This window comes from Salvia splendens, chromosome 16 (assembly GCF_004379255.2).
Source record: "Salvia splendens isolate huo1 chromosome 16, SspV2, whole genome shotgun sequence".
NCBI classification, from domain to species: Eukaryota; Viridiplantae; Streptophyta; class Magnoliopsida; order Lamiales; family Lamiaceae; genus Salvia; species Salvia splendens.
In genome coordinates, this window is record NC_056047.1 from 8,694,156 (window position 1) to 8,707,697 (window position 13,542).

The 13,542-nt window shown below is 33.7% G+C and overlaps 3 protein-coding genes across 7 annotated transcripts; 1 reads left to right on the forward strand and 2 right to left on the reverse strand.

Annotated features, from left to right (window-relative positions):
* The first annotated feature begins 1,443 nt into the window (after positions 1-1,443).
* On the forward strand, positions 1,444-4,357 carry LOC121769901. Of its 4 annotated transcripts, none has more exons than XM_042166679.1 (9): positions 1,444-1,536; positions 1,998-2,359; positions 2,582-2,740; positions 2,964-3,047; positions 3,276-3,413; positions 3,490-3,633; positions 3,698-3,805; positions 3,891-3,942; positions 4,020-4,357. In XM_042166679.1, the coding sequence occupies exons 2-9, from the start codon at positions 2,033-2,035 to the stop codon at positions 4,046-4,048; spliced, it is 1,041 nt and encodes a 346-aa protein (XP_042022613.1). In that variant the 5' UTR covers positions 1,444-1,536; positions 1,998-2,032; the 3' UTR covers positions 4,049-4,357. The 4 variants fall into 4 exon arrangements, 3 of the variants coding, with proteins under 3 accessions (XP_042022613.1, XP_042022614.1, XP_042022615.1); XM_042166680.1 differs by having other exon boundaries at positions 1,447-1,553; XM_042166681.1 differs by lacking the exon at positions 1,444-1,536 and adding an exon at positions 1,572-1,644.
* A 1,957-nt stretch (positions 4,358-6,314) lies between these two features.
* Positions 6,315-8,627, reverse strand: LOC121772626 (uncharacterized protein At4g28440-like). Of its 2 annotated transcripts, none has more exons than XM_042169806.1 (3): positions 8,473-8,627; positions 7,637-7,866; positions 6,315-6,733 (listed from the first exon to the last, which is right to left on the reverse strand). In XM_042169806.1, the coding sequence occupies exons 2-3, from the start codon at positions 7,824-7,826 to the stop codon at positions 6,546-6,548; spliced, it is 378 nt and encodes a 125-aa protein (XP_042025740.1). In that variant the 5' UTR covers positions 7,827-7,866; positions 8,473-8,627; the 3' UTR covers positions 6,315-6,545. The 2 variants fall into 2 exon arrangements, with proteins under 2 accessions (XP_042025740.1, XP_042025741.1); XM_042169807.1 differs by having other exon boundaries at positions 7,637-7,886; positions 8,473-8,619.
* A 973-nt stretch (positions 8,628-9,600) lies between these two features.
* LOC121771187 (zinc finger protein 5-like) lies at positions 9,601-10,496 on the reverse strand. Its single transcript, XM_042167972.1, has one exon. The coding sequence runs from the start codon at positions 10,452-10,454 to the stop codon at positions 9,729-9,731; it is 726 nt and encodes a 241-aa protein (XP_042023906.1). The 5' UTR covers positions 10,455-10,496; the 3' UTR covers positions 9,601-9,728.
* Positions 10,497-13,542: the final 3,046 nt, after the last annotated feature.

Consider the following 13,542-nt stretch of genomic DNA (forward strand, 5'->3'; position numbering starts at 1 on the left):
CTAAAAAATATTTATATCTTACAAACCTACAAAATAGATTATGCAGTTCAAATATTTTAGTTCCTTAAGATCAGGCTTAGCCTAGTTCTTGATTTAAAACTATACATCTATTTGTGCGAGTGAGAGTAAAAGATTATGAAAGTTGATTAGGATTGATGATTGATTTTACATTGACTCACTCCTAGCTATCTCTATGTAGAGTAATAGTAATTAAGATTGCAGGCTTGACGTATCTTTCTCAATATAGATGCATCATTTTTTTTTCTAGATACATACATAAGAAATTACTACTACTATGTTTTTGGATCTTTATATTTTTGGTTCTAGCTTCCGTAAAATGTGATCCTAGCTAAATCTTTTTAACAAATACAGTTGGCTCAAATTTCATACATATACTATAATTTTGGCTTTGAGTAAAAATATAACATACTCAGATCTTGTTCCATATGTATGGATCATATATATGTACAAAAATCAAATACGACCAAAACAAAATTCAGTCTTGCACTTCTAAGTTGCTGAATCTTTAGTCATCTGGCTTGGGCTCTTGGCACAACTCAACGTTGTTTTAACTCTTAACCTCACGCAGAAAGTGTCAATGAAGCCCCATCTTCACTTTCAATCGGATATATATATTTTTATTTTTTTTGTTGCTTATGCCAAATAGTATAATTTGGGGTCTTCATTTTGTAGCCAGTAGGGGGGGATGTGTTCTGAGTTAAGGAAAATCCAGTGATGCTATATAATGACCTTAATTGTGACTAAAAGATGTTAATAAATTGAAATTAAAACTACAGTAGTACACTAGTACTCCATATTTCTATTTTCGACCCTAATTAAATTTAAAAATTTCAAATTTTGATATCTATAAATTTATTAATTTTTGGTTAGCTTTTTTCAAAACTGTATATTCATATGCTATAAATATGTTATCTAATATAGTATCTCAGATTTAAAATGCGTTCTTCTATTTCTTAGTTGTAACTTTCATATAACAAAAAAAGATGGAATCAAAGTAGTCTACGAGTCAACCAAAACTGAACTTTCCAAAGCGACAAAAAGACTGTTTGATACCTAACTAAAGATGGCCAGTGGCTGAGTCATGTATATATAGTGACGAATGTTGGGTTTGAACTGTTTGAGTGAAATTGTGACTTGTATGGATTTAAAAAAAAGTTCATTAGTTTCTATGCACAAAACTTAATATACACGCATGATAAAATCTGATGCTACTCAAATAAAACTATCTGAAAAATTGGTCGGTTCTATATCTAAATTCATACTATAATGCTACTTATCAAATAATAAGCTGATGTATTACGGAACTCTAATAAAGTTTCATTAGTTTCAATTCAGTATTAATGGGCTTGAACGAGGCCCAATCCAAACTATCCGTTTCATTAATTTAATAATTGGGCCAATTTCGAGCTCAAAATGAAACCCCAAAACAAAAGCCCTAAAAAGAATGGAATTGATTGGAAAAGAGATGGAGGGAGTGGAGCTAATCATCTCACCGTAGGAGGAAGGGATTTGCAGGTGATTGGAGGTTTATGGTTAGTTTGTGGTTTTAATTTATATTTTCTCTCCATGAATTGAGTTCTTCTGCTGAGTGCTCTTCCGTTTTCACTATTATCCAACTGAGTGGTATGTGGATGTTGTCAATGGATTTTCCATATTTTAGTTCGATTATTTACATCTATGGAGTTCTACTGATTCGAATCTTACTGTGTGATATACAAAACTGGAATTGAACATATTGTTCTGTGCAATTTCACCAGTTCCTCTGCATTTTATATGTGATGTAGCTAATGTTGGTGGATGTGATCATCGATTATGTTTGAGGAGATGTGCATTTTTTAGGTGCAGTGCGTTTTTTCACGAATGCCTCAGTTTTATGCTTGTGTGTGTGTGTGTGTGTGTTTCTCGGCTAGTGAGAGTATATATGTAGGTATATTATCTTTTTGTGTTGATTATTGTATCGATTTCTGTCAATGCAGATTTGCCTGAAAATAGGGAGGATATTAACTTGGTAATGATCAGTTTGTTTCATGCACGTTGCTCAACACTCCTATCAAGGGCTGGCAATCTTGTTTCGCATAGCCATTCTTGCAGATATCTTAATCCTTCGGGGATAGCAACCTTCCATTTTTCAGGTGTTAGAACAGTAAACTTGGTATATTTGGCAACGCGAAGTCGAGTTCAGTGCTACTCGTCGAAAAAGTCTGGGGGAGCTAGCTCTCGTCGAAAAAGTAATCCTAAACCAGTGATGGACAAGGATGAGTTTTTTGTTGTCCGCAAAGGCGACCTAGTTGGTGTTTACAGAAGCTTAAGCGATTGTCAGGCTCAAGTTGGAACCTCGGTAGTCACTTGTTTCTAGTTTTATATGTGATTTTCTTTGCATTGCTAACACAATAACTAGGTAGGCACTAGCATTTTGTTATTGATTATGTTATCTTGCTTAATGCAGAAAATATTGGTGTCAATCTTGTTATGTAGTTGTGTTTATTCATAACATTTTCTCAAACTTAGTGATTGTATTTGTTAATAACGCCGCTTGACTGTTTGTGTTTTATACTGGCAGATACGTGATCCTCCAGTCAGTGTGTATAAAGGCTGCTCCATGCCTAAGGATACAGAGAATTATCTCCTAGCACACGGCCTAAAAAATGCCCTGTACACTATCAGAGCTTCGGATCTCACTGATGATCTGTTTGGAACTCTTGTGGCATGGCCTTTTCAGGTCATCTGTAGATTCTACACATAATCCTTTATTTCATATGTCCACCTTCTGTATATATTGGTTTTAGGGTAGAAAAATAGGTTAATTGTTCCCTTGTTTTGAATCTCATGATGATGGTCTCTATAGCAATGACTGATTTTGTTCATGTGCTGTTCTATTTGATAGTTTGTTTAGCGAAAGTTTATTGTGTTAGATTAGTGATGAAATTTATATTTGATGCCAGCCTTCTTCTAGAGGAGATGAAGCGCCTTGCCAGCCAGCAAAACAGAAATTAGACAAAGATTCACTAATAGTATCAAATTATGGGGTAAGATAATATTTAGTCTCGTCTTTTTCATTTCATCTGAATATAATATTTCTCAGGAGATAGTTTCTAGATGCTTCAGAGTGACGTTTAATGACATACGATGCAAAAAATAGAAGATAACTTCACCTCAAGATAATTTATGCTCAAAAAGTGAGGATGGGGGTGGATTTCCTTGTTTGGAATCATGCATCTTCAGGATTATTGATACTCCAGTCCAATTTGGTGTAGGAGAATATTTCTTCTGGAACTGTGAATTATCCCAAATCCAAGGAGCGAACCTGTACTCTTGAGTTCGATGGTGCCTCAAAAGGAAATCCTGGACAAGCTGGTGCTGGAGCTATACTCCGATATGATGATGGAAGTGTGGTGAGCAAGTCTATTACTATTATGTCCTCCACTCATAACATGAATCTATGGACTCTAATATCTTACACAATATTAGATTTGTAGATTGTCCGAAGGTATAGGGATAGCGACCTGTAATTTTGCTGAATACCGTGGTGTTATATTGGGGTTGAGATACGCAGCTGAAAAAGGTTTTACAAGTATTCGAGTTCAAGGTGACTCCAAGCTCGTGTGCATGCAGGTACATTTCTTGGCATATTTTCTTTCCAAAAACTTATGCTTTCTGAACAACGACGACTTTGCAGATTCAGGGTCTATGGAAGGTTAAGAGTGAAAACCTCATGAATCTTTACAAGGAGGCAAAGGAATTGGTGGGTAGATTTGATTCATTCCAAATTGCGCACATCCTCAGGGTAAACTTATCCACAGCTTAACCAAATATATCATGTATCTCTCTTGATTTATCCGAGGCTGATTTACTATGTTATCATGTGGAAGCACTTGAATTCCGAGGCTGATGCTCAGGCTAACATAGGCGCCCAACTTGCTGGTTAGGGTTTTTTCTCAATATTTGGTTATCAAAATCTGTATACATCAACTCATCTGTATCTATATGCAACTCTGCAGAAGGAGAAGTTCAGGAGGATTTTGACTAATAATTGGGCACGGTAGATTCTGAGGCTGACGAAGTTTTTGTTGTGAACCAGTATGATTCTGGGAATCCCTAAGTTAAGTATACATTAATACGCGTCTCTTAGTTCCAGCACGCGTTATATTTTGTGTTACACAATTCTTTTTAGCTGCGGAATTGGCAGGTAGTAATATTAATACCTACTGAAATTAAAACTTGGGGATTTTTGTTACGGAATCTGGCTGTAAATTTGTAATCTTTTTTTAATTCTCGTGCTGGAAATAGTGAATTCGGATTGAGTTTTGAATGATGTACCCTAATTCACCTTTGGCCATTTTCTGTGTTAAGTGGCTTCCCAGTTTCGTTTCGACTAAATTCTAGTGTATTTAATCGCATATTTTATACTCCCATAAGTTATTCTTGCAGTATCTGATAAACAAATAGTAAAACGAGATGCAGAAATAGTACGAACCAAAGGGAACTTACAAAAGCATGAAACATGCACATAAGATTCGACTTGTTCAATCCCAATTGTGGTCCGTTTTTTTTTTTTTAATATGCAGTTTGTAATTGTATTTATATTAATAATGGTTTGAAATGTTCTATTTGATATATTAGTGTTCCAAAATTGAATAAGTCAACCTCTCTACCACCGGCCTCCGCCGCCCCTCTTATCTCAAATTTTGTTAAACAAATAATTAAAATGAAATAATCTTTGGGGATTTAACGACAAGTCATGGAGTACAACATATATAAGTCTTCAAATTTCTGTCTATTTAATTCGTACAAGTTCTAATCTTATTTCTATTGTATATGACGTATTGATACAAACCAAACATAATAATTCATCTCAAAAGACTAGCCTGTTAGGAGAAAGAGCTCATTTAGTCTATATACCTCACATCAGTTGTTCTCACAACTAATATGGAAATTGAGGAAATTGAGTCTGTAACACATATTCAATATACATAAAAAAAAAATCCAAATTTCAACTATGCAAAAGTCTTCATACCAAATTTCAACTATGCAAAAGTCTCCATACCAAATTTCAACTATGAAAAAGTCTCCATAACAGCCACAATTTAAATTTAACATCAAGAGCCCCTTTGACTTGGTACATACTTAAATTATAAAAATCTAAAGTAAACGGGACGAGGGTGCTAGTCTCCATACCAAGTTGATATTTGGATAGTACAATTGATAATTTAATTGCAAAAAAATGCTAATAAATAGATGAATGCAACACTTGTGTCCCAAGGCAAGATATTGAAGAAGTGAAAAGCATATAAATTTTCAATGGCTTTTCGATTCATCACATTCTTGGCTTGCTTTGTGACAGTTGTTGCTTTTGTCGCTGCCCATGAAGGCCACGACCACTCCATGGGGCCCAGCATGGCTCCTGGCCACAACCATGACCACGGCCACGTCATGGGGCCCGGCATGGCTCCTATGGGACCGCATGCGCCGTCTACACCAAATGGCGCCACCTCCGGTTCGGCACAGTTAGTGGTAGCAATATTGGCCGTGATAGTTTCTTTCATGGCAGTGAAATAGAGGAGGGTTTCAGATTGATTTATTTACTTTGTTACGGTTAATTCTTTTCACTCCTTTTGTATTTTCCATATATGGTGATCTTTGTTATGATCAAGTCTTTATGCTTTTTTTAAAAAATTTGTGTACTGCGACGACGTGGCATTTCGAGCAAGATGAATTCATGACTTTCGAGTTTTGAGATTGTCGTCTCATCGATTGCTTTTCATTAATAAAATATATGCAGTTTTAATTATTTCCTTAAGCCAAGGAATGTTATGTTCGAGGCATTCTTGTCTTTTAACGTCTTATTATCAAAACTCGATTATATAGACTTTGGATGAGTAATGACTTCACGAACGGTGATAAAGGCAAGTCAATGCTGCGATACAAAACTAATTTTACAAAGATTCTATTGATGAAATCCTAATTGCATATTATATACATTGAATCTTCAACATTGTGACAACGAAATGCACATCTTTATAAGTCAAAGCTGCATAAAATGTGCCAAATCATGCAAGAATAACAGGATTATCACAAGTGATTCTTGTGTCAATACACATAATCAACCGTGACAGTTACGATTAATGAAATTCGATTGTCATATACTCATATTCCATCAATTATATTTTATCCATTATATTGAATCATTGATATTTGAACTTAAATATGTACATATGCCATTAAATTAGGACAAAAAATCTTGCTCTATATATATCGTCCATCAACGAATCTTGACACATCTCACAAGGAGTATATATGTTTTTGTGACATCCACTACATTTATATGTTAAAAAGATGTAGCAACTGTATAATTTCCTGCTTCTTACAAACACTGGCATAATGAAAACGGCGCTGAATAAATATAAGCTCGAGTTTTTGGGATAGTAAAAACACGTCTCCGGCAGTAGGTTCTAGGCAAAAATGTGTAACAAAGTCTTACACAAGCATAGTTTCTAATTTGAAAGACTAGAACTACCAACTGCTGCTCAGACGACAACATCGATCCGTTCAAACTCGATCAACGACAGGTTGTTGCTCTCATCCACGGAGAAGCTGGCGGCCTCCCCAACTTCAACACGACCACTGCGGTCCACGGCCAGCCTCATCGAACCCTTGAACATGTCAATCTTTGCATTTGTGAGGACGAGAGTGTTGCCCTCTTTGGCAAGATCCACTAACATAAACCAATGCATCAATGTAAACAAAATGCATGGTAAGAATTTTCAGTGTTCATAATGCCTGAGGCCACATGTCCTTGTTTGACTTCACCATCATATAATCTTTAAAATTATCCTTTCACTCACAAAAAATATAATTCACAAAACTAGTTTAAAGTGGAATGCACAACAAAATAGAGTTGCATTCAACTCAGAATTTCATTAGCAAACACACACAATCAAAACTTAGCGTTATGTTAATTCAAATTTCATTAGCATTCTTAAACATTGCATTAACAAAATAGTTAAATTACAATGGCATGGGGAGTTTATGCTGTCATTGATGTGATGCCATCAATGGACATGAGCAGGATCACTAATGGCCCTTATAATGATCATTCAAACATTGTCATCGTCGAACAAGGTTGAAATGAACAAGTTCTGAGTATACACATATTTCTCCTCGTAATAAAAAGTTAAGAACCCATAAACTAATTTATGCAGCTTCCAATATACCCACAAAGCCTAGATAGCATGTAGTACTATATTACATTAAGCAATCAACAAGCAATGAATTATTAAAACGTAAACTTAAAATGAAAGGCACTAGGACATGCTCCACCACTACAAAATCATGGCAAGAGAGAGGATTCTCTGCTTCTGAAATTCACATTTTAGATCCACATAGTTTAATCCAGCAAGAAGGGGAGGGGGGAGTAAAATGATTGAATTTGAAAGAATGCCTTTATACGATAATAACATACCAATACCAAATGCAAAATTTAAGACATTTTGAACTATAGTCTAACCCAATCACTATCACCTCAAAAAGCAAGCTACAAATAAGCCATCGCCATATGATAAACTTGTAATCACATACTCAGCAAATTTACAACTCAAAATAATGAAGAGATGTTCACCTTGATCATTTCTTGCAGAAAAAATGATGATTCCTGTCTCATCTCCTACCAAGCACTCAGAGAACCGCCCTTGATTTCGACCTCTCTGTGCCACCATCTTAGCACTCACAACCTTTACAGTTAGATTGAGCCCGGTATCCAACGGACGCAGCTGGTTGACCTTGGTGACTTGCTTCTTCTGGTCAGCCATTTCGAGTTTTTTGCTTCTGATAATTTCTTGATACTTGAATCTGAATAATGTCCAATCAAGCTAAGAATGAAACACTCAATAAAATTCTATCAAACAGAAGATCTAAAATAACAAGTCAACATTACAAACAAAAAAACTAACAAGATTGCAGTACAAAGAGGTAAAAGATCTCCAATTTTCACTTCACAAATACATCAAACAGCATAAAAGACCAGATTCAATTTATCTCGACCTTGTACCTAAAATCATCTGAATCTCTGCAATTGCACTTCACAAAGAGCATTATAGTCCAGATTTAATTTATCTCGTCCAAATCCCTAAAATCATCGGAATCTCAAACCTAATAACTAACAGTTCAACAGATAAACATCATATATAAAATGACTCAACCTAAAACTTCAAAAACGAAATCGAATGTGCTCTATATGAAAGGCCTAATCATGTGCCCCTAAAAACAACAAAATAAAAAAAAATTAACACACACGGGCCACCACAAAACCAGATCTTTCCCCCAATTTGAACAAGACGGAAATCAGCTATCCAATCTATGCGAAGAACAAGCAATTCAATTCATGCAGATCAAGACATTAGCAAAGGATTAAACATTAAGAAATCGAGGAAACTTAAAAATCAAAGTGTGAAATACCTCAATTCGTGCAGATCAAAGAATCTGCAGAGATTTTGAGTTTGGGAGGATTTGGTGCTGAAATTTTGGAGGGGTTTTTAGCTGCTAAAATAGTCTTCGAATGTGCGCCGTTAATGCCTAGGTGTGTCTCCTTCACTGTAATCCTACTTTTTTTTAAGTGTAACTAATTTTTCTATCTTACTATTTTAATTTTCCAATAACAAGTAATTTGCGTATATTTATTTATATATATAGCAGTTTTTTTTATTTATCTACAAGTAAATTCGGAGTTTATGGCGTCATAAATTCTCTTTTCCAAAACCATTTTCCAAGGGACGAAAATTAGAAACAACTTTTAAATTTTTTATCTATCAGATTTCAGATAAAAGGTCTAAGTACTTAAGCCCATTGGGTTCTACATCATTAGTCTTAAGGGTTAATGGATTTAAAATATTTATAGGTTGATTGGGTTAGAAATTATTAAAATGATCAAATTCTTAGTAAGAGATGTAAAATGTCCAACTAAAAGGCATGGTTTTTCACTACGATAATATCTTTCAAATTAAGTTTGTTGGACACACTGATTATTTCTATTTTTATTTTAGTTTTAAATCACACACATGTACCACACTTATATAGTACTCCATATACTTTGAACTCTCTGGTTGAAGAGGAAACATCTTATCATAATTGAAACTCTCTTATCTACTGATTGAAAGAGGAAACATCTTACCATAAGGTTGTTGACTCATTTAAAATCTAGGAAACTTCATTGGTATATTAATTCTAAAAATATAAGCTGCTGTGAAAATAACTATTGGTTATAATCTAGGAAACTTCATTGGTATATTAATTATAAAAATATAAGCTGGTGTGAAAATAACTATTGGTTATAGTCATAGATGTGGAAGTTAGGGAATTAAAGGGGGGAATAAATATAATGATATTGAGAAATTAATTTGTGTTATATGGACCTAGAAAATCAACCCAACTCAAGCCCATTGATAATGCTTTCTTTACAATTGGCCCAGTTGCAAAACATAATTAATTCCTATTATAGAATAAAATATCTACGTATCTTGTTTATTCCAAGATAGTGGTCGAATCGTAATTTAAATCACATAATTAGTGGGGGGAGGGGAATCCATAACAAAGATTGCATATATAAAGAAAAAAATAAACATTTTATAACTATACTACCTTTCTCCATACAGTTTGAAAACAGATTCGAATAAACTAATAAATAAACAGATTCGAATAAACTAATAAATAAAATATCACAAACCTAACCCTAATTGAAGATCTAACTCTATTCCTTTTCTATTACAAATCCTCTTTGACTCAGGTGAAGAGGGAAAAAAATTCCCTCTAGAATCATCCACTTGTGTTAGACTAAACCTATGCTTATTATTTTGCTGCATATAATAATTATTATTACATCTTACGTCGTACCATCTCGAAATCTCGTCATCATAATTCATGTCTGAGCCAAAATTTATGCGAACCTCCTTGTTGTGCAAAGCAGGTTTAGACCCACAAAAAGTGACAAAATTCTCACTATTTTGCTCACTAAGTTTGTTGAAAATTGGATTGATGTAATAATTGAGGTTTTTGCTGGCCTTTCTTGCTTGAAGTTGGAGCTGCAGCCTTTTCTGCCTCATTCTTTCATTTTTGTGGGCATTTTGATGGCCTCCCAATGCTTGTGAGTTTGCAAACACCTTCAAACAACATGTGCACTTGAATTTTTTAGCCTCGGGCTGCGTTGGCCGAGGCGCGGACGGGAGAGGAGGCAGAGGTGGGATTTTTCCATCATCGGGCGGCGGTTTCTCTGTTACTGTGGAGGAAGGCGGCGATGAACTGACACTCTCATCGCTTTCCTCCACCACCGAGGGTTGATCCTTCTCGTGAATTCGAGATGGATCAAGCTCAACTCCAAATAGCATTAGCTTCTTCTTGGTGCTGGACTTTGCACTTATTGAAATAGAAACACTATTTAGCTCCATTTTTTTTTCTTGAATCTTGGATGTGATACAAAGATATGTGTTGTGCCACTTCTTTATATAGACAATTTTATTGGCCTTTTTGACTATGCATTGAAACTTATAACAAGAATAGTGGTACGATCACGAACACCATAGCTGTACCTTAGAGTCAATAAAATATTTAAATAAAATATAGAAAGAAAACTAATTAACCTCGTGGGTTAATATTAATTTTAATTTTAAACCACTTCCAAAATGTAGAAATGTCATGGCTGCACCAAAGAAAATTCGGTATACATCATAATCACACTTAATATCGATTATTTATTGTATTTAAGTATCATATTTTATTTTATAATATTGTAAGATTCCTATCACAATAAGTGACAACGTACTATAACAAACACTATTGGAATGAGAATATGAATAAAAACAATATTTATTAAAGACTCGGATATCTAAATAACGTCAAAATTCGCGATTAATTAGTACTACTTAATACCGTTCTACTTGAGAAATATAATACAAATATTCATGCTTAGAGAAGGGGGAATATGATATGTATCATTATACTGTATATTATAATGGGGGATGATAAAAGTCAAAAGTAAAAAATTACTATGGGTGTATCTGGAACCCGAAGGAAGACGATATAATTATAAAATTCATCTAATAATTGATTTAAGAAATAATGGTTACTTTAAGTTGAATGAACCAACTATAGTGGATTCATATAAATAAAAAAAGATATCTATATTATTGTGGCCCCATCTCGTACATTTCTTAAGATCATGTTCATACAATTTTTATTTTGCCTTGTTAGAATTCTGATTAATCAGAACTTAAATTAGAAGATTCGCCGCAATTACATGATTTACATCAAAACCCCACATTAATTATTTAATTACCTTGCAAGAAAAAGAAAAATATTTATAATATTATGTTATTGACCACGCTTTTGGGATTATTAAACACTATAACTAGGGAGATTAGTTGCTGAACAACAAATATTAAGAAGTGGCCAATGATGCAAGCAAAGATACTAAGTGTAATTAGTATTTTTAATCAGATCTTAGCATACCCTCTTAGAGTAAGGATTGTATACCACAAAAGGTTATACTAATATATGTTGAAAGTGAAATTAAATTGAGTCACCATTTAATTTAATTATAATTATAAGTATCTATTTTTGGACCATTCTCAATATTTTTGCTTCACGTGATGTTCTATCTATTAGTCTATGTCATAATTGTATAATCTAAATACTAACAAAATATTAAATTCCAACATTTGGAACATGATTAAATGATTGATTCCTAAGTATAGTCGTATAGAAAACTATAATTCACGAAATGCATATTACTATTAACTACTCCACAAAATAAATTCACGAAATATAATCAAAATAGATAAAAGGGTATTTTATTGGTCTAGTCTCTTACACGTGTTGAAGTGGTGGACTATTTTCCACCAATAGACTTCTTGTTTTTTTCCACAATATTCCTATATTAAATTCTTGATTTCCACTATTATTCTTATTATTTTCTTGCTTTTGAGAAAGGATTCCAATTTCCAATTAGGCATGCTAACTATCCTCTAACACTTCCTTTAAAACTAGTAATTTCTTAATATATATTGTGGATAAACCAGGGGCACTTTGAATGGGTCTCCTATACTTTGTGTAAAGTAAAAAAAAGTGCCACTAGTGATAAGTATGTATATAATGCAATTAATTGAGATCGGCATCGTTGATTTTTCTAGGATTTCCATTTATCTTAGAAAAATATTATAGTAATACATTAAAAATATTATTGTCAATATAAAAGTTTGTTGTTTCATGTTCAAACTATTCTCAATTATCCACTTAATCAAATATAAGACCGTGGTTAGTAGAAAACGATGTTTTACACCAACATTCATCCATAAATATAATGTTCAACAATAATAAGAGGAACATTATATTGTGTGACGACTGACGAGGGTCGCTTAAAATATAATACTAGTATTAAATGTTCAAAATAAAGTGATTGGATAAGCTAAAGAAGAAAGAAAAAGGAGTTGATGCCTATAGCAAAGCGTGAAACTAAATTAATTCATATTATTTTATTATTATATTCAAATGATAAACTAAATTAATTCACATTATTTTATTATTATATTCAAATGAGTTGGTGGGTTGTTTAATTAGTCCATTGATTTCTCATCAATTTAATTACATCTTCCACCCACCATAGTCATAATCACACAACAAACTTGAGTAAATTAAAGATCAAATTTTCGATATTATGTATTTTAGATTGACCGGAAATAGTTATTTGATCATATGTTTATATTGATAATATTATCGTAATTAGGCCAAGTAATAAAATCGATACGTAATTCAATTTTATCAAGCACGAAATCTCTAGAACCAAGCTTATAAAACTATATAAATCTAACACAGAAAGCCAAATCTGACTTGATTTAGCTAAGTCATTAAATAAATTATTTTAGTATCATTGTTGTTGAATTGCGTGCATATATAATTGTTCTAGAGCTCATAATAACAGGAACTAAGTCGCTGCTCTTTTGTTTAATTACAACTATGTACAATTGAAGAGAGGATTTTTTTTTTCACGTGTGTCGTGTGCACGTGTTCCCCCTTTCAACAAGATTTATAATTTTCCCACTAATGCAACAAATATTACGAAGTATAAGCGGCAAGAGCGGGGTCGAACCACTGAGACTAGGGACCTACTCGAGATTGTTTCTACGACACATTCAGAAAAGTGATCGGCTGCTGCCACGCAACGAGAGGGTTGAGTTTTAACTCCTAGACCTGGGAAATTAAACCTAATCTATTCTATCTACTAGATCCAGAGAACTGAATGTGCTTCAAATGTAATTGCAATCATGATTTGAAACAGAAAATTAACTCTAGTTCATTCACCAAATTTCCTGGGTCAAGCAAATAAGTTTCCTGGGTCAAGCAAATAAGTTTCCTGGGTCAAGCAAATAAGTTTCCTAAAACAGTCAGACAACAGATCGTAAGAAAAGCAGCAGAACAGATTTCCCTTAATAGCTACTGACAAGAAAGCTGCAACTAACAAACTAAAGTAGATCTGATTCT

Coding starts and splice junctions, on each gene's coding strand:
- LOC121772626 (XM_042169806.1), bottom strand. CDS start 7,826: ATGGCTGACCAGAAGAAGCAAGTCACCAAGGTCAACCAGCTGCGTCCG. Junction 6,734..7,636: donor TTCTGCAAGAAATGATCAAG/GTGAACATCTCT, acceptor GGTTTATGTTAG/TGGATCTTGCCAAAGAGGGC.
- LOC121769901 (XM_042166679.1), top strand. CDS start 2,033: ATGATCAGTTTGTTTCATGCACGTTGCTCAACACTCCTATCAAGGGCT. Junction 3,414..3,489: donor GATATGATGATGGAAGTGTG/GTGAGCAAGTCT, acceptor ACACAATATTAG/ATTTGTAGATTGTCCGAAGG. Junction 3,943..4,019: donor CATAGGCGCCCAACTTGCTG/GTTAGGGTTTTT, acceptor GCAACTCTGCAG/AAGGAGAAGTTCAGGAGGAT.
- LOC121771187 (XM_042167972.1), bottom strand. CDS start 10,454: ATGGAGCTAAATAGTGTTTCTATTTCAATAAGTGCAAAGTCCAGCACC.